This window comes from Patagioenas fasciata, chromosome 2 (assembly GCF_037038585.1).
Source record: "Patagioenas fasciata isolate bPatFas1 chromosome 2, bPatFas1.hap1, whole genome shotgun sequence".
Classification (NCBI taxonomy): domain Eukaryota; kingdom Metazoa; phylum Chordata; class Aves; order Columbiformes; family Columbidae; genus Patagioenas; species Patagioenas fasciata.
This window is the reverse complement of record NC_092521.1, coordinates 37,773,895-37,795,135: the sequence shown is the minus strand read 5'-3', so window position 1 is coordinate 37,795,135 and position 21,241 is coordinate 37,773,895. Positions and strand designations below refer to the sequence as shown.

At 37.7% G+C, this 21,241-nt stretch overlaps 1 protein-coding gene across 6 annotated transcripts in view; it reads right to left on the bottom strand.

Annotated features, from left to right (window-relative positions):
• Nucleotides 1-21,241, bottom strand: part of PDE7A (phosphodiesterase 7A) — a 78,877-nt gene that overhangs the window by 3,452 nt on the left and 54,184 nt on the right. For 5 of the 6 annotated variants that reach the window (XM_065829824.2, XM_065829826.2, XM_071804073.1 and 2 more), the window contains 9 exons: nucleotides 13,199-13,350; nucleotides 11,516-11,579; nucleotides 9,125-9,220; nucleotides 6,021-6,121; nucleotides 4,058-4,189; nucleotides 3,640-3,731; nucleotides 2,493-2,637; nucleotides 1,555-1,651; nucleotides 458-538 (listed from right to left, as the gene is read on the bottom strand). In XM_065829824.2, coding sequence (XP_065685896.1) covers nucleotides 458-538; nucleotides 1,555-1,651; nucleotides 2,493-2,637; nucleotides 3,640-3,731; nucleotides 4,058-4,189; nucleotides 6,021-6,121; nucleotides 9,125-9,220; nucleotides 11,516-11,579; nucleotides 13,199-13,350 — 960 coding nt within the window. The remainder of the gene's footprint in view (nucleotides 1-457; nucleotides 539-1,554; nucleotides 1,652-2,492; nucleotides 2,638-3,639; nucleotides 3,732-4,057; nucleotides 4,190-6,020; nucleotides 6,122-9,124; nucleotides 9,221-11,515; nucleotides 11,580-13,198; nucleotides 13,351-21,241) is intronic. The other variant, XM_065829827.2, reaches the window with a different exon arrangement.

Below are 21,241 nucleotides of genomic sequence, written 5' to 3'. Positions count from 1 at the left end.
AGAAGTTGTTGAAGGGTTTGGAGGGGAAGCCACATGAGCAGTGGCTGAAGTCACTTGGATCTGTTCAGCCTGGAGAAGAGGAGATAGAGGGGAGACCTCATCGTGGTCTACAGCTTCCTCACAAGGGGAGGAGATGACCTCTTCTCTTTGGCAACAAATGACAGAACCTGAGGGAACATCAGGAAGATGTGCCAGGGGAGGTTTGGGTTGGACATTAGGAAAAGGTTCTTCCTCCAGAGGGTGGTGGAGCACTGGAACAGGCTCCCCAGGGAGGTGTCACGGCCCCAAGCCTGACAGTGTTCAAGAAGAGACTGGAAAACATACTCAGACACATGGTGTGAACTGTGGGGCTGTCCTGTGCAGGGACAGGAGTTGGACTCAATGACCCTTGTGGGCCCCTTCCAACTCCGGACATTCTATGAAATAAATGTATGAAAATAAATTGAACTGCAGTTACCAATCTGGATGTTGGCAATAGTTTCTGTCTGTCGGTCACAAAGTGGACTCACACCCAAGTGATATTTTTTTTCAATATCTCCTAAAGAAATAAAAGTATAACATGACTGTTAGGTCATCATGTCCAGACCCATCAAACACCAACAGAGATGAGTTGTGCAAGTTGGTTAACAAGGACAGTACCTTGCAGCTGGTGGAATGCACTTTTCCCTCCGCCACCCCCCCAAAAAAAAAAGTCAGTCTGTCGTTACACCAACAGTACTTTGTATTTTTCATCAAACAATAATTAAAGAAAAAACATAAAATCACAGGTTTCCTGAAGTTTAACATACTTCCTTGCAAAACCTTGTAGACTGCCACAGAAATGACAAATTAAAATCCCCCCTTAGCAAAATGGAAGAGAATAGCTCAGCCTTCTGCAATTTCTCACTATAGGAAAGTTTTTGTTCTGCTTTTGCATCACATTTATCTGAGAATAAGCTTCACATGATTAGCACCACATAAAGCAGTCTGTTCCCCATTTATCGCGTCCACGCACAAATTAGCATGTCTCAATTCAGCTAAACTAGCCCTAAGAAAGCAGAAGCAAACTCTAGTATTAAAACAATTTCATAATAACAGAGAAAATTCACTCCATTGGGCAATTAAAAGCTTTATTAACTGCTTACATAAGTAAGTTGCCTTAATGGCACGGTGATTAAAAATCTCCTCCCTAGCCCTTACCTGCTTACCAACAGGCCTCACAGATCAAGTTTAAATATTGAAGATACATGATGAATATATTTAATAGTTTACTGAAACTACTGTGTAAATGTAAAGTGAGCATAATTAGTCACCCTGAAAGGTGCTTCAGATGAAGGATCTATTGAACCAGCCATTCTAGATTCAGATTCTATGCAGATTCGTGGCTGTGTTTTAGTAACACCGATCTTTTGCAAGAGGTACAATCTTTGAAACTAAAAAAAAATCCCACACTGTACTGTAAATCTGTATTAGTCCTAAATATAAATCCCTTTATTTGCAGGCAGCAATGATTCAGTCGCTCTCCTCACAGTATAAAAACATTATGTACCAACAGATTCTGCTACTCTTACTTGCCTTGGTGGAAGAACTCCTCCGTTACTTTTTCACTCCACTGCTTACTCAGCTCCCACGTCCGACACGGATTACAAATATCGGCACATTTCAAAGCCATCTAGCAAGTTAACAGAACATACAGCATTAGATCACCTCTCCCTCCAACAGAAGCATCTGTAATTCTTTATTTCCCAATAGCAGACTATTTTAAGTTTTGTGAAAAACAAACCTACCTACCATTTGTGCTTCTCTCTAAAGTTATGTTCTATAATCCTATTTAAAAAATGCTCAGAGATCTATCAGATCACATGATCATCTCTGAGTAATATGGAAATTCAGTCAAGTCAAAGTATTTCAGGGGTGCTATATTTAGTATATTAACTAGTAAGGAGACAACAATAAATTCAGAAAGCTACATCAAAGTAAGCAAACGGTATTTCACATTTTTAATAGTGGTTTGCACAAGGCTGATCTTATCTGTTTGTCCACTTAACCACTTTCTTTTGTAGCCCACAATATGAATCCAATACTAAAATTTTTTATAAACCTAAAGAGACTCACAAGACTTTTGTTTTTAAAGCTTCCTAAACCTCTCTCTAGCAGAGCTGCAAACTGATTTCCAACAATAGCGCTTCCCTTCCCTGAAACAGGTTCTGACAAAGCATTTCACAGTTCTGAGACTGCACTGGAGTCATCAGAAGAACTAAAAAAACCTTGTCTTGGAAACACAACTCTCCTTGGTTTAGCAGCTCAAAGTTAGACTGAGCAACACATCACTTGGAGAAGTGCTGGGAGAGGGGGAGACTGAAGTGGAGGAAACAACTTTTTTGGAATCAAACAAAATGACTAAAAGATATTTCTACTTCATTTTGAAAGGAGGAGATAGCCTGGAAGAAGTAGTATTTAGCATTTAAAGTAAATTATTTTTTACGCCAAAATGATATTTTCAAAAAGATCACCTGTAAAATGAAGTGACGATGGTTTGCATTCTCTAAACATAGGTCTCCTCTATCCAAATGGGATCGAAACATGGAGAGATATTCATTTTGCTGACTGATGTCTGTGGCAAGAATGAGGTCACCTATCTGGCTTTCCATCAGCTGCCTGAAATTAGCGATACCAAACATTCAAAAAACAATTATGAACAACAGCCATCACTAGATTCACATTTCTTTTTATCATATTCATGATTATACTAATCACAAAACAGTTTGGGTTTGAAGGGATCTTCAAAGGTCACTTAGTCCAACCCCCCTGCACTAAGCAGGGACATCTTCAACTAGATCAGGTTGCTCAGAGCCCCGTCCAACCTGGCCTTGAATGTTTCCAGGGATGGGGCATCTACCACCTCTCTGGGCAACCTGGGCCAGTGTTTCACCATCTGAATTGTAAAAAAGTTCTTCTTCATGTCTGGCCTGAACCTCCTCTCTTATAGTTTAAAACTATCACCCTTTGTCCTATCACAACAGGCCCTGCTGAAAAGTCTGTCCACGTCTTTCTTATAGGCCACCTACAAGTCACAAGCTTTATAATTAGCATTTCTATCAAACTGTTTCTTTGGGGGGGGGGGGGGGGCGGTGGTTTTGTTGTTGTTTGCTTTGTGGGTTTTTGTGGGTTTTGTGTTTTCCCACCTGAAAAATTCCTACAACATCCATAGAAATACCAGAATGTTTTGTTGGCAGCTTTCAGGAAGACTGGAACAGTTTTTAGCTTTCCCCCACTTCTTTTTCCTAAAAAATGCACAAACTAATCATTTAAAGCTTATTTCCCATTGAAGCAGGTGAAGAGGGTCTATTTTAAACTGCAGATGGGGTGGCAGAATGAGAAAAGGCTGCCTAGTTAAATCTAAACAGGTGTTACAACTACATGAATACACTTCTTCAGTGTGCTCACAGTAAATGTTATTTTCTAAATAACACATCGCACCATGAACTGCTCTACTCCAAGAGCACAGTATCTGAGAAACTCCTAAAACGGATCATAAATCTACGTTTTGTATTCAGAACTGCCATGCAATAATTCAGCTTGTTTTGCAAGGCTGTCTTACTTCAGTGACAGCTTACTTGTGTCTTAAACTAATTTATATACTATTTTGTATAAACCTACCTGTTTTCTAATGACATATGTGCAAATAAACCAGACTCTCTCAGCAACCCCACGGCTGATCTCCAGTGATGGTTCTCTAATACTGAGGTATTCTGCAAACGAAAAAGGGTATTAAAGGTATCATTCAATTACTTGTTCTTAAACTGAAGAGTTATATGGTACAAGTGATGCCAGACAGTTTTGTTGGGTTTGAGGGATGGTGTTTTTCTTTTTTTTTTTTTTTTCCCCCAAGGAGGTTAAAACTCACAAATCCTGAATACTTGATTAGCTTGCACATTTTTTAATCTCAGTATCATGGAAGCCATGTCTCGATTCAAATGTACCACTAGCTAAACACATCACACTTTCTACTGCTTTTCTGTACTCCACCAGCATCCTCCAAACACGGTTTTAACGAAACAACTGATTTTGTCCTTACCTTATATAAAGTTGCTAAGTAATGGTTTGTTTTAATTAGGAAAGGTTGGTTAACACCTGGGTGATCCAAATCATGTGTGGCAGCTGCTATTAAGCTGAGCAGAACATCCCATGGAGTTAAAGATTTGGAAAGCTGTAAGATAATAACAACAAATGTAATTCTGTTAGCAATGCAAGTATACCCTTAGAAAAAGTGGATGGGTGTTGCATTTTTTTCTTTGTTAGTAATTAAAAGCCAACAGAAACTCTGAGAAAATTTTAATAATGTAGAACTGATATTCCACTGACTTCTTACAGTATTTCTGCCCCAAGAGCTACAAGATTTCAACAATGGTTTAAGGTTCAGCCAAAAAAATGCTGGCACACAAAATGCTACTTTCTGGCTGGTAATGAAGCACTATTTCTAACCAGATCCTGCAAAAGCAACAAGTTCTTAAAATTAGCTCTCCATCTCATTTACCAAATCTGTCTGCATGTGTCAATGCTGGTTTAAATACAGAGTATGTCTTATAAAAATACACATAAACCTTTCCTCTTAAAATGAAGAAACTAATGCTTTAGAAGACTTCAGAACTGTTCAGAATGGATTTCTACTCTTACACAAAATTATATTTCAAAATCTACCAGGAAAAGAACCAAAAGAGAAAAATCAGCCAAAAATAAATATTTAAGAAGTATGTGCATGTCTATTAACTCAGCGTGAAACTGCACAGACTTGTTTTCACTGTTCATAGCTGTTACTACTTCTGGTTGGGAGGTCTGAGAGTTGAACTCAGTAATGAAGTCCAGCTTGCACTAAAACTGAGAGGACAGTTCTGCCTGCACACACATGAAATGTAGCAAACACCTTGTGAGGACACAAGTGTATGCTCCCTGTTGCATTTGCCATCTATCATGCCTCATGTGTTAATAACATACTCTGGTGCAACAGAACCAGTAGCTGTACATGTTACTAAAAATACAAAGTCTATACTTGAATCCGAAGCATTACAAAACTTCCATCACAAGTATTAAATAAAAAATGCTCAGAGCTTCCAAACTGCATGTCATAAAAAAAGCTCATCGTGTATCAGCTCTGATTTGGCTCCCTGCACCAACAATTCATCTGAGAGCAGCGCTGAGAAACTGAGTGGGAAGAGTGGGCAAAGAGCCTCTGAAAAACATCCATGGAGCCAGAACTTACTTGGTTTTATCTCAGAAGCAAAATAAAGAGCAATGCTAGTCAAGACAATACCAGACTGGCAATAATTTGCAAGGCAGATAATTTGTCTCACCTGGCTAGAGAGTACTACAGTTTTCAGTCTAACACAGGACAGGATTTAGCCCTGAATTTGTCTAAGACACTACTTACGGCAGACTGCCAGCAGTCCAATTTGTAAGAAACATCAGCTCCTTAAGGTCTGTCACACTGCCCTTTTTTATAAAGAAAGGCCAAAGAACTCCTGACATCTTGCTTTAAGGTGCCTCTATAGCAGAAGCATACTATGCATTAACATCAAAGATGAGCAAAGCAAGGGTAACAGTAGTACAAAAAACAACCACCAAACCAACCCCCCCACCCCCAACCACAAACACACAGGTTTAGTATTGCCAGCTCTGACTCAGGCTGCAATTTCATGCATATGTTCTGGGGCATAAGGCTACGTTAAACAGCTGCAATCTCAACTCCCTACTCCAGTTCAACATGAAGCCACACAAAAGTCAAAGGCGGCTCAGAAACAGGAAAAAATCCCACTGCTAAGTGTACACCTACAGCCTCGGCAACCTAGACAGTAATTCCCTGCCTTTTAGTGCTCAAAAGTGGTTTTTGTTGGGTTTTAGGGTTTGTTTTTAATAAAAAGCTTGTTTGTGTGTATGTGTACATAAACATATATGTATATGTGCACACAATCGATTTATATGCACACACAAATACATGTGTTTCTGTACATTCATGTGATGTGAAAATGAGAGTACTCCCTTACCTTGGGCTCTTTTAAGTAACAGTGCATGGCCTGAGTCACATCAGCAGCATGAACTGCATTATGATAAGGGTTTTGACTGTGATAATCTTCCTGAACCATAACTGTGGGAAAATAAGAAATATCCAAATTTAAATAAAACAGCACTTTTTTCAAGTACCATTTTATATGCTTGTTAAGCACAGAAATATGCAGTATCACAAGTTAAACACACATAAAAGCGCCAAAGTCAGTAATTCTCAGTTGAACCAAGACCCAGGTATAGAAAATACTGTTTCTTCACATAAAAATCTTTTAAAGGAAATCAACTACACGTAAAGTCATCTCAGACCAAAATTAAACAACTTGAAATCAACATATAATCTGAGGTACTTTGAGAACTTCCCAGGAAAGGCTCCCTTTGATAATCTAGCCTGTCTGAACCTTGAGGCGATCTGGAATACAAAATGAAGATGATACTATTCCCCAAAGCATCAGGAAGACCTTGCATCATGCCTTGAAAACAAACAAGATCAGAGGAATTAGGCACTGCTTTCCCGTCATATGGAGTGCTTTTCTTTCCCCTTCAGGAGAGTGGTCATAAGAAGCCACCTCTACATAGTTCAGGCATCTTCTCGTACTTAGGTAAATTTAAGCCTATATGCAATTTAGAAAAGAATCTCATCTAGATGACAGTCTGACTAACCACTCCCAGACTTACTATGTTTTATTTAACTACTTCTTTGATTTCTTCCCCTTTCTTCCATCTTCCTGTCTTTAAACATTACAGGTAGAATACTTTAAAGGACATGCACATGAGCTTCAGTACACAGAGGGAAATAACTATGATGTTAAAAAGGATGGAGCTCTGAAGCACAGCACTGAAAGCATACTCTAAAGTTTTGCAAGATACAACACATTAGCTCTTGCAAGCAGACCTCAGAAGAGCATATTCCTGGCTGACTACAGTGTGTCAGTCCCATTCAAACAAATATGCCCCAAACATGTTTTCCTACGCAGTTGATGAGCCAGTACTCTCCAGTAATTGTGACTGTAATGTTAAGAGCATTACTGCCACTGCTGTGTAATCTCAGGAGTATTCAATGCACCTCTGACACCTCATATGGAAAATCATGAAAATAAGCATCTTAGGGCTCTATTAATCTGCAGTGGAACTCCCTTTCACCTGTTTCTCACATCCAGCGCATTAATGTGGATGCCCTTGGCTTAATCGTAATTATTTTGTGGCTCCATAGGCTGGTCCAGCTACCTGAAGTCTACTATTTTCTTATTTAATAAAGCAGACTTAAGATATTTTGACCACAGTTTGCCAGAACTAGAATGGCACAAAGACCCTATGTTTCCAGGATCACAGTACTTTGTGTTCTCTCTCCCCTTGTTTGGATCTGAAATGAGAACTTGAAAACACACAGCAGGAGGATAAAGATCTCCAAGTAACCTTTGGAAATCACAGAAAGACTGTGTATGTATATAAGCATATACATACACACACACGTGATGTATATAGAGAAATATATATAGAGAGAGAGATATATATATATACACACGCACAAAAATATTGAGATCATATTGAAGACTAAAATCAGATTCCTCTCCTTAAAAAGATTCCAGTCAGTTCTCAAAGTGAATTTTGTGTGGCATTATAGACCAGTTGAGCTGTCCCAGTCTTCTGGAATTTGATCTTCAGATTACTTTAGACTAGGGTATAAGAGGTAGCAAAAGAAAAGGATGAATCGGGTTCACAGTGAAAAGCTTTATTTGGAAGAAAGGTTCCTTGATTGGACAGATGGGTTAGCACATAGCTAAGAAATATTTTTCTTACTGCTATTAAGTAGAAGGCATTGATGAAAAGGGAAAGGTGGTGAATTTCAAAGCTAGAATAAAATTTTGCCATCCTCCAAGTCTAATCTAACTTTAGTGACTTATGGCTTTGAATAGTCATATGTAGTCAAGACTTATTGTTTTCTTCTGAGAAGCATTTAAGTAATCCAGTCATTTCTAACTGGTCTTTCATTTTAAGGACTGTCTTTTGCTATATCTCAACTAACCGGGAAATAAGCAAGAAGATAAAGACACAACACAGTCAGTTACAACTTGAGTAACCTAAAACCAGATTTCTATGATCATTTTGTTCACATACCAATATTTCAGTCCTCAAGGTCGGTTGATCTACCTTTTTGAAACTGAAAGGAATTGAGTCACTTTAAAGCAACATGAATTGCCAGCCAGAACTGCATTTTTTTTCAAGCTGAAAGAGAACTAAATGACGAAAACAAAAACATTCCCTCATTTGAAAGGGGAAAAGCACCTTTCAAATGTGATTCCTCCCCTGTTACATGACAAGCTTGTTACCACAAAATTATTTTCTTTGAAACTGTGAAAGGCTGGTAAAAGGGACCAGAAAGTTGTTTCTCCTGCTCAGTTAAAAAAACAAAACCACACACACCAAAAAAGCATCCCACTCTACAAAATTACATAAAGGGTACTGTCACAGAAGAACCAAAGGAGGTCTCACAGCAGCACCTGTGTCTATGGTCTGGGGATGCAGAAAGACAGCTCCTTCAGCTGTCAAGTCAAAGTACCACTTGGTTTGAATATTCTACATCATCTTTACAATTGCAGCGCTGCAGGCCCACCTGTGTGCTCTGTCTATGGAGAAAGCGCTTATTTGTAGGAGGGTCTGAGCAAGCCAGAGATGGCATCAAAGTGGCACCATTAAACACAGCCAAACTGGTATGTTCGGTACAGTTTGGAAACAATATCATGAACTGAAAATCAATACAAAGAAAGGAGCTGTCTAGCCTTTCCCAGTAAAAATGACACACAATGTCACATATATTCCTGATCATCTAGATTTAATAAATACAATACAGCATCTGCTACAAAACTACTAAACTCGTTAATACTTGCTTGGATTTAACATGGACATTTCTATGCTCATAGAAACTTCGAGAGATTGTCTCAATCCATATAATTTAAATCACTGCACAATCTGGGCTACATCGGTACTCTTCAAACCTTATTGCTAAACTATAATCAGCACTTCATTTAAGGAATAAAAATGCGGATAAACAGCAATATTCATCATAATAAAAAGCTGTATTTACCCAAAAATCTACGGAGTTTCATCGTATCTAACTGGAAGTGTTCAATTAGTCCATGAAGATTAAACAGATGAAAGGTTAAGCTGACTAGACTGTTTCCTAAAAATAAGATGAAAATACTAATTCATTGGAAGTCATGAAATCAGTGACTCTTTAATAAGAAATATATTATTTCAAACAAATTGGTCACAAAAATTATACAAGCAAATTTCTCTACACCAATTGATGATATCTAAATCTTACTGCATGACAGGATTCCATTAGCTACCTCCTCCAGTAATCAGCAGTGTTTCTGCATCATGATAATGCATTTGCCAATTGTCCACTGTCAACTGACAGGAGGAAAACGTTACTGACCATTAAAAAGAAAAGAAAAATAATCAACAGGCTTCAACGTGCAAACCCGTTAAAACAGTATTTAACTTTGTGGTATGTCATGTCATGACTTTTATAAATCAACATACAGCTTAAAACCAAATAGAAAAGTAATCAGGCAAAGAAAAAACACTAGTCAACACTCTTGATTAGCATACATTGCACATATGCTCTCATTTTCATGATGTATTTTGGTAAACTACTCCTTATTTCACCCAGAATTCAAATAAAACATCTTAAATTTCTCTAGGAAATGTATACTATTACAAGCTTACAATATATTTTGCCTGCTCAAAGCTATAATTTTACAATCACTTACAGTTTTACTTATTTTACCACTGTAAGCGACATAGTCTGCAAATGCTTACTTGAAATAGCTTGCCCATTATTTACTCTGCAAACAATATGTAGTGCCGGATAACTCAGCTTTGGCACATTGACTCTGACGATCGTTGTTTAGCAGGAATTAATGAGCTTAGCACAGACAGAAACTGAGGTACAGAAGAACAAAAATTTCTGCTAAATCTTGCTTCTTACTAGGCTTAATATATTCACATGTGCACACCACTTTCTCACAATTCTTCAAACATTTACTGAGCATTTACAGGCAGCTCATCAAGCAGTTTCATACACAGCATTCTCACCTTACAAACTTTCAAGAACAAGACTCCCTGTTCAAAATGTCCTCCTAAAATGACTAAATTAGGATGCAAAAAGGATGGTATAGGAAGGCTTCCACAACAGAAGTTGTACTGGTAGTATCTAAAATGTATTTGAAAAAAGCGTATTTAAAAGCTACAGAAGGCCTCTGATAAAAAGGATGATTTGAGATTACTCCCATCTGATAAACTAATCCAAAATAAACCGTGTTTACAAACAGGTTGCCTTGCACACATAGCTTTTCTCATTCCGTTATATAGTCTAATGTTTATCATTATCTATATAAACATTCAATTCGTAAAAATCCTCATTGTTTTCATTTTTATACCCATCGTCTGTATGAAACAAAACTCTGAGGATACTGCTTTTACACTATATTAAGCCAAGCATCTCTTCAACAAAACAGGAGAGAAAATTAGGTTTTGGTGCCATATTTTCCTTTTTGATCTTCTTTTTTCTTTCTTTCTGCCAATTTTAAACACTCCAACTGCACTTCTGCTACCAGTTCCATTTGACTGATGTAAAACCTGCAAGCAGCTGCCCTTCATTCATTTCCCACAATGGCACAAATGTCACCTTGGTGCTGGGCTTGCTGATCATCCTCTTCCATTCTATTCAAAACTCAGCTTCCATTGCTGTGACTGTAATACAAAACCTCAGGCTACCCTCTGCAGCAGCCCTCCCTCCTTTCCAGCACATTTACAGATGACTTTTCTAATTGTCTGTTCATAATTCAAACAACACTTTATTTGATTTTTTTACTACTTCTGTAGTTCCTATTGCTATTTGTAATTGGTACACAAAACTAATCATAACATTCTCTTCCTTTTTGTATAGTGTGCAAGCTATGTGTACAGCAGCTTCTGTCTGCTCAACTCCTAATTCTCTAAGTACTCTATTGTATGTCATAATTATAATGGATTCATACCAAAATGCCTTCTTATTTAATTGTAAAGTAATAGAACTATTCTATTTAACATTAAATTGATCAGAAAAATACTTGTTCAATATAAATGACCTTTTGGACACAACCATATAAATTACCAGCATTCAATAATTAAAAAAAAAAAAACCTAAGTTAGCAAAATTATTAACTTACATCAAATTACTAAGAGAACAGCAACCTACTAAGTATAAGGGCCTCTTCTACAAATCAGTGATTATTATACCAGTACTGACGGTAACTGTATTTTAACAGAGTGAGCAGGCAAACTAGGATTTAGATTTAAGACTTAAATAAGAAACTACCACCAGATGAAATGTGTGCTTTTTAGTGAACAAGCAATCACATACTGCAATGTAAGAGCAATAGTTACGCTAGGGGATAAAACACAAATGAAGTAGCAGGGGTAGACTCACCATTTGTCAGTCTATCAAAAAGAAAGATATCAAAATTCCAATTTCCAACCTTCTCCAGCATACACTGAAAGAAAACAAAAGCTGTCATGTTTTTTCCTCAGTATATGCCATCTTCCCATAGCCCAGCGGAGTATTTAAGATTTCAGAGACAGGTGCAAGTCTTAGGATTTCTACATACAAAAAAGAGCATCAGAAGAATAACTTAATTTGTCTGATAACTGAAAAACATGTTAAAAAAAACCACCATACACTACACAACAAGTAGTGCCTTGACAGAATTGGTTGGAGATTTTCCCTTCATCCTTCAGTCAATTTCTTAAAAGAAATAAGACACAATTTAAAACAATTAGGTGAAAACCAGAAGCAGTATGACAGAATGACTCTGTATTCTGACTTCTTCCACTTTCACTTTTGCAATGAGTTACTAAATTAATCTCTGTGTAGTCCTTCACCTGTTTTTTTCTCTTTCAGTTTTTGTTTATAGAAGAGAAATAATACCTAGATGCCTTACTATCGACATAAGACAAGCTTTTATTTTTTTAAGAAGTTGGCTTTTGACTTTCCACCTCACTGCACTGGCACTTCTTCATAGCTGTTCCATACAACCTGTTCTTCTGGCAATACGGATGAACACAAGCAGCTAACAGCACTCAGAGTTCAGCAGTCACAGTCTTTGCCTCCCCTGCCTCTAACAGAAACTCCTGGCCAGCGTGTTTTACAACAGGTACTTGCCTTCCCCTGTTCTCATCAGATTGGTAGAGTTGTTTCATGATCCAATTTACTACGTTCTAGCTTTTCTCCACCAGTCACTAAAACTCAGCTACCAGAAGAAACAAACAGCACTAGCAAGATCTTCCACTGTTTACCTAAATGTACATTTTTTAAAACCATCCTCCAGATTATCGAGTTATTCCTACACTGGGGCCTGATGACGTGCCATATGGATATGTTGCATGATCAGCACGCTCCTTTTCTCGTCAAGGTCACTAACAAGCAGCTTTACACACAATCTCCAGGATGACACAGCCTTTGGGATCCTGAATAACCTGTGAGCTTTGCCTGCTTGTTCCCCTTCAGCTCTACCCCTCCTCTGTACCAATTCACCAGCCCTTCATCCAACTATCTGTTCTTTAAGTGCTGCACATCATCTCAGCAGCTTTACTGCCGCGCAGGCAGAGATGAGAGCTACCAAAAACAAAGCCAGTTTGGCATAATGATCTTCTGATAAACCCATTTATGCATTTTATTGAGTGTTCAGTAGTAGTCACTCACTCCTCCAGATGTTCAGCAATGAGGTTAAGACCGAAAAGGAAAAAAGGGGCAAGGGGTGTGGGGAGGGGGCACAGTTGTCCACATTGCTCCATTACATTCCTTAAATACAGTTACATTTTTCTTCAGTTATTACAGTGTATCTTCCATTCACTAGAGTTATTACAAAAACTGCCAGCCTTATAAGCTCTAAAAATCATCCCAGTAAACTTGTGGGAGGTGAAGGAGTTTGTTAGAAATCAGGTAATTTTGGCTAAACTTTATTAAGATACACACATACACATATACCTACAAAAATACATGCTTAAAATCTGCATTCGGCTGCACTCTTTCTTAACATGAGATACACTTATATACTAGTGAACATTTTTAAACACATGCTTTTAAAAATAAAACAAAAACCAAGCAACTAACCTTAGCTTGTCCATTATAATCATCATCTAAAATGTTCGAAGAATTTGGAGCAGTGATACCTCGGAAAAAACGGGAAGATCTCAGGTATCGCTGAAAACTAAGCAACCTTCTCACATTTCTTGCAGAAACAGACACCTCGATCTCAGAATTTGCTACAAAAAACAAGAAAATAAATACTCTCTCTAATAAACCTTTACAACAAAAAAGACCATTCAGGGCAATCTGGTACAACAAAGGAGCTGTATCAAGTGTTTCAGCCACCGAGGTTTTTATTAATAGGAAGTACAGAGACATGACTTAGAAAAGAAGGTTTTCTCTATGTACGCACCCTGTAAAGAAAAAGAAATATTTAAATCACAGCTAAAACATATCTTTTTAAGGAAATCTATTGAAAGGACGAAAGTATTATGGAAATTGTGTAAAAACACATGAAAACTGCTCTCATGTATACACATTCAATCTGTGTCCTTAGCAAATCACATAAAATATATACACCAGTACAATATTATCAGTTATCGTGTGTTGACACAAGACTTACAAGGAGGTCTTGAGCATAGAACAAATAACTTTTACAGAGATTTTAAAGCTCAGAAATTCTCCTAAGTTTGCCAGTAGAGTTTTAGACGCACTCAAGCAATTTTGGTAGCGTTGCAGATAATTATGCTCAGCACCTCTCCTCTGCCAAACAAGCACCACATTTACTTTCATAGCATATGTAATTCCCTTTCCTAGTACAGTGAAATGACTAGAGAAGATGGTTTTTGCCTGTTTTCAAACACTAATCCAAATATTTTTCTCTTATTAGGTTGAGGGGTTTAGCTATTCAAATGACTGTTGCTAGCTTGTGTTCAATTCCACTTGATATGTTTGAAGTGTTTTAGGAACCTGCAGATCAAACCACGTATATCTACAGTTTCTTTGCAATGGGCCAGATATTTTTCTTCTGAAATACTTAAGGTCAAACTTGGCGTTTACTTTCTTTTCAGCAGCACCCGCAACAGCAGTTGTACAGAACCAATAGCCAGTCAATGATCTTGATATTTCCTCATTCTGCCTGAAATGACTTATGTTAAAAGGAAAAAAGAAAAATGGGTATTAAAGAATTGAATGCAAACATGTTCATTTCCAAAAATGCAGATCATCAAAATCAACATGAGCACAACTTGTAGTACAGAGCCTCTTGCCCTTCCAAGAAAAGGGCATATTAGAAATAGGTGAAATAAGCAGTTACCATTTTTGTTGTTAAAGTCAGTCTATAATATTGTACAGGGGAAAGTCTGGCCTTAACAATCTCAATTAAAAACCTCAGTGATTTGTAGCGAAAGGAGTTTAATTCTACATAAAACTTTATCCATATCAATTTTCTCCCTGCAGAGGCTTTCACATACTTTTTGTTCTACATTAACTCATTAATATATTAATTTCCAATCTACACTAATAAAATGCCTCTGAACAGAACTGATGTTTACAGTACAGTATGTAATAAAATGCAGCAGCATTTCACAGCAACGGTCTTCAGTAACAGAGAATAAATTGACAAAACTGAAATACTCTTTCAGCCATGCCTGAAATACTCCATCAAGATTCTCAAGTTCCCATCAGTCTCCAAGGGCTAATGCAGACACCTTCACATGAAATATCTTACTTCAAGTCAGCACGATTAAGGCCAAGGATGCTTCCTCTGAAGACACTGGTACATACTTATCCCAGCTATGTAGGCAGGGGTACTACATATGATAAAGGTTGCTTATAAAGCAACATTCATCCATACAGCAGGCAAATGAATAGACTCTGTTATGCTGCATTACACTACCAATACTTCTAACCACATTTGTTAACATGAGGTTACAGCGAGCACTACCAGCCTGCAGAACAGAGAAGCAGGGAGCAATAGAGCTGCTCCTGTTAACAGTGTGTAGGTTTCAGTTAAGTAGTTTTTCCCCTCTCAATCTTGATCCAGCCCCTTAAAATCCATATTTCAGAAGTCATTAGTTTTTAAATAAAATAATATGAAGTGGGCATATTTAGTTCATAAAATGACCTAAAATGTCCATAAAGTCCCGTACAAAATCCAGGAACTTCACTAAATCTCAGTAAATCTAAATTTTTTGAGTAGGAGAAATCAGCACTCTTCTGGCAGTACACATCGTTTTCTTGATCTTAAGTAGTCTTTTACAGATCTATAGTTAACAAAAGCCTACTTTTGTTGTCATGCTACAAATAAGTCTTGCTGTCACAGATGCCATCCATTAATCTTCAGCAAAACAGTATGATGTAGGTAATACAAGTAAAAAACCCAGCGCACAACAGAACACAGAAATGTGAGGATTTGGCAGCATAGATCTGCACCTGACCTGTATTTGTGTTCATAAGCTATTTGTGAGGGGTTGCACATGTTTTTGCTTCAGTATATTTCTGACCATCATGTGGGTACAGGGGCAATTGAAAAACTCAGTCTTCTGTGAAGCTGAACAGTCATTATCCTTTACTTTGCAATATGTTATCAACACATCCATCTCAAAAATATTTTTAAACTACCATCAGTTTGTACAGTTCATAAACCACTACCTCTTACACAATCCTAATTTTCTCCCCTTTACTTTAAAAAAGGGGTGAAGAAAAAGAAAGCACTGTTCCAGTTGATATAATTCAAACAAACAACAACAAGCCAGCTTCATCGAGGGTAGCAAAATACTGGCCCAGGTTGCCCGGAGAGGTGGTAGATGCCCCATCCCTGGAGACATTTAAGGCCAGGCTGGACAGGGCTCTGAGCAACCTGATCTAGTTGAAGAAGTCCCTGCTTATTGCAGGGTGTTTGGTCTAGATGATCTTTGAAGGGCCCTTCTGACCCAAACTATTCTATGATTTATTCCAGCCTTCCTGGCAGCAATACTGTTACTACAGAATCACAGAATGGTTGAGGTGGGAGGGGACCTCTGGAGGGCCTCTGGTCAAACCCACAACCTGTGCCAGGTCACCCTCACAGTGAAAAGGTGTCTCCTGATGTGCAGAGGGAACCTCCCATATTTCAGTTTGTGCCCATTGCCTCTTGTCTTGGCACTGGGCACCACTGAAAAGACCCTGGCTCCATCCTCTTTGCACCCTCCTTTCAGGTATTTGTATACAGGTATTGACATACATTGATAAGGTCCCCCTGAGTCTTCTCTGCTCCAGGCTGAACAGTCCCAACTCTCTCAGTCTCTCCTCATCAGCCCCTTAAATACATTCCTGATCCTTTAGCTGGACTCTCCAGCATATCCATATCTCTCGTGTACTGGGGAGCCCAGACCTGGACGCAGGTGTGGTACCACCACTGCTGAGCAGAGGAGCAGGATCACCTCCCTTTACCTGCTGGCAACTCTCCTAATGTAGAGCCCGGGTACCACTCACCTTCTTTGCTGCAAGGGCACACTGATGGCTCATGTCCAACCTGGTGTCCACCAGGACCCCCAGGACCTTCCTCTGTCAAGTAGCTTTCCAGTTGGTCAGTCCCCAGCCTGTGCTGGTGCCTGGGGTTGTTCCAGCCCAGGGGCAGGGGGTTGCGATTCCCTCTCAACTATTTATTCCACATGTATAGCCCAAGTTAGGCAATAGCAGCTTGACCAAGCAGCCTACCATTTAGATCTGCACTAGTTAAAATAACTTCTAAATAAGAAAAAAATATTGTTGAGCCCTCCCAGCCCTCTGCAGTTCCACAACACCTAATTCAGCGGATTACACCAACCTAACAGCTAAACATTTGCTATGGGACGATTCAGAATAGGTGAGTCAGATGTGGAGGTTTGACAGGTAATTAATTTAAAAGGGAGGCTGAAAAAGAAAATAGCTAGCTTTCAAGGAAGTAGGGGGGGAGGGAAATACAGGTTCTTAAAGCTGCAGGAACACTGATAGCACCCGTGCTTGCAATTTCCTTTTCCTCACAGATAAATTATGATGGATACAACAATCAGTCACTTTGCAGCTCTGGCAGACCAGCAAAGACACATTCATGGGAAGGATCGGTAAACTGAATGACACAGTTGTGCAATGGAAACTTGGTATTTCCCTCCTGGCACAAGCAGAACAGTCATTCCCGCTACATGCGTGATTAATGAGACGTCAGCCAACTGTCTTCTATCATGAGTCATGAAACGAGATGCTAATTTCAGAGACCATCCAAAAGCAAGGTTCGAGATGTATTTATAATGAAGAGAAGGTGAGGAGTGCAGAGTGCACTACATTTGCTCAAGAAAAGCCATGCTGCAAACCCATTCCTCCTCCCTGCGCGAACGTCCATCAGTTCATTTGGAGCTTTCAGTGTGCTAAATGCTTTTCTAATGTCTAACAGTGACCATCTGCTCTTAAGATATAAAGACAGCTTAAGGACAAATTAGCATGAGAAAATAAATAAATGTAAAACATTTACAATCTTGAGAACTGGAACAGAACAAAAGCAGAGTCGGGAAGTCAGGCGTGTGAAGCAGGTACAGCATCCAGAAGTGCCTTCGATGCAAGGAACCAGCAGACAAACCACAGACCTTTGTGCCCAGACAACAGTGGCTTCCCATGACATCCTTCTACCTTTCTTATTTCTTCATACTTAAAGTTAGAATATCACCCAAAATATTTTTTAATTCCAAGTTTTTTTAATTAAAATTATCATATTCTTGTTTCTAAGCATCTTAGTGAGACATTAATGTATTTTTTTTAAAAAAAACAACTTTCTCTAAAATAAAAATAATTCTGTTTACTAACATCAGTTATTTTGATAGCATTATGCATATACAGCAAGAAAAAAAATGTAAATTGTCTTAATGAAACAGATTTAATCTGTATTCCAAGACACTTATTTTAATCTCTCTTCCCATTCCCAATCTCTCAAGTGTGTTATACTGCATGAAAAACTAGACAAAATAAATTTATCATATTTACCAGGGATATTAAATACTTAGTTTTCTCATGTTGAAATAAAAAAGAAATTAGTAAAGACAAGTCAAAATCACTTAAAAAATAATATACTGATATACTTTCAGAATTTTTTGCATCTTTTAGAGTAAGGACAGACAATGAAGGAAAGAATGACAATTTAATTATGGTTTAAATTTTTTTAATAGAAACCATAATTTTTAGCCAAATGCTTTAACTCTCTTCTAATGAAAAGGATAAGGACTCACAGCCTCTCATGGGGTCCTGGTCAAAACAAGGCATATCCAGCATAAAAACTGTACTTTCCACTTCTTCTCTGCTATAGGCAATACGTAAATAGGAAGTTATGCATGATAAAAATAACTGAATTTTACTATTACCAATAGAAAGAGCTTAACTGAGGATCTCAGGTATCACTAACAGAAAAAGGAATTAAAAAATATTTGCGAGGAAGGATCTTTCTTATGTGTGAACAGGAAACCTGAAGTTTAAGGTGCATATGCTCAGAGGAAGTTTGCCTAAAAAACTAAAGGAAATCATTTCACAGAAGTAATCTCTTACAATTTTTCCATATTAAAGGCAACTACACATTTGTTTAACATTTTTACATAGCATACACTATTCAAATGTAACATAGTATTTGAAAGTTTCCACTAACTGTAAATACATGTATTTGAAAGAAATATTCAATTTCACATGCCAATTATAACCATGTATCTAAGGTCTTGTAAGACACAAATCATTTCTACTTACGAATAATTTGAAAGAATCACGTAGCATTTCACACCACTAGAGGGACCTATGCACATTCTAATTTCACATCTATGCCCATCAAACCACTAAGAAATGCATTCTATTTAAGTCCTGTTATTTAGCTCTTCTTTAAGTTTTTCAATCATGATTTGCATTCTAAAGTACTTTTAAGACATTCAGTACCAAAGTCATATCTAAAACTGTGATTTCATGTCAAAGATATAATTTCAGCAAGGATTTTCAAGTTATATATGAAGACTACTGGTGTCTAAACTACATTATTAGCCTTCCTGACATCCTTAGAACCACTCTGGAGCCCTGACAGCATCATTGTAAGGCACTATACCCCCTCTTTTGCTTCAAAGAATTAAATTAAGCCAGTCTGGTTTGGTTTTGATGCTTCATATATATGTATTTATATACACATTCATACTTTTTTTTAATCCACATAATAATGATCACTGGAAAATACACGGTGGGTTAAGGATTTGTTAAACAAATATGGCCTTGCAAGAGTCTTCTGACTGGAATCAGAAAAATGTGTCAAGTTTTAAGAAACTCTAGTGGTATCACTACTTCGGTAAAAACTCCAGTAGTTTTCAACAGATCCTCCCCAATGGAAGGCAATCGTCGAGCATCACCACCACCAAAGATATTAATAACTCCTTTCCTGAAGGATCCTAGAGAATGAAATACTGCCTTAGTAAGGTATAGAGAGACAGAATAGTAGACTAATTCAGTTGGAAGGGACAGAAGATACTGCTGATAGTCCTTTGGTCCAATCCTCTGCTCAAAGCAGAGCTAATTTGAGAGAAATCACTTGAAGTGCAGGGATTAGACTATTTCAGTGTGAATTAAATGCCAGTAGCACTATAACCCATTAAATAGCACAGCAGCAAACGTGTAAAAAGAAAACACTTTGAAAAGGTATCTAAAGGATTCTACCCATGTAATTCTTCTGAATTTTGTCTCCCCTTAAATCTCTGTAAACACCCCAAGAAGAGAAAAATGAGGGAAATCGGACAACATCATTCCTGTGCCAGACTGCATAACATTTTGCAATGGACTAGAAAACAGTATATGCAAGGCATATTCTTTCTTTACCAATTTACTGAATCATAACCCCAGCAATCCTGCAGCTGTGTACTTTTTTTGACCTGAATCCACCCACTGGGGAAGGCAAATCTGTAGCTCACAACAGTATAGCGTGAACTAACAAACTTTACTGAATATTTAGAGGAACACACATATATCCCTTTCAAAACTGGTTTATGCTGTGTTAATCAAGATTCTGATGCTTTTGAAGAACAAATAAGTTCATGACACTTAATGGTTCAACTCTTTTTCCCAAAAGAAGGATAATGTATTCCACACCATGATCAGATATTTTCCAAGAAAACACTGTTCTTTGTTGTTCTAGAATTCTTCAGTTATACAGCAATAGAATGATGGAACAACCAAGTAATCCTTTTTTTGGCTATTTTTTACCCCCAGAAATGGAAGAACAATTCAAAATTAACATATCGTGGTTGACAAAAATCCAATATCCTCTAAGAGTATGTATGACTGTCAATAGAAAGGTCAAACTGAGAACAGAAATGAAAACAGAAGAATTCTCACATACTTTATGCCAAATTATCCAGCATTATGAAAAGAAACTAAAAAGCAGCCTTTCAAAATAAACTACTTGGAAAAGGAACAAAATGGAGAGGTTCTAAAGAAACAGAACTAGAATGTGGCTGTGTCTATTTCTAAGGCCAAACTTACCTCACCAATAGAACACTGAGCTGTACCAATACAAGACTCCAGAGCTCACATGCTGTTTTACAGGAACTTGAAAATAAGAAATTGTAGGTAAAACAACCATCCAGGACAGCAAAGGAATTTAAAAAAAAAAAAAAAAAAAAAAAAAATAAAAAACACACACACAAACCCCAACAAACTGTCCTGTATTCTTAACTGGAAGCTTTTAGCCTGAAACCTTCCCTAATCAAGATCACTTCAAGCTCACTTTTCACTTCAAATTTATCTTCACTGTTTTCTTTTGACCAAAGCTGGTTTTAGGACATTTTCTGTGACCTCCCCTTGTGTGACAGCATTCTCCACACTAAACCGAAGGCAAAATTTTTTAATTCATTTGAATAATCTGGATTGTGAATAACAATTTCAGAATGCATCCTTCACATAAAGGCAGCTTTTAGAGAAATCTCTTGAGTACAAGCTTTTCACTTCTCAGTGCTGGTATTTTCATGGGGAAACAAATACTTCATTGAAACCACGACCACACAGAAATCTTCCGCCATCACTTTATTCATTGTGAAACTCACCCTTCTTCACAGTAAACTGTTGAACAAGACAGACAATTACTCTTAACCAGATTCAGCT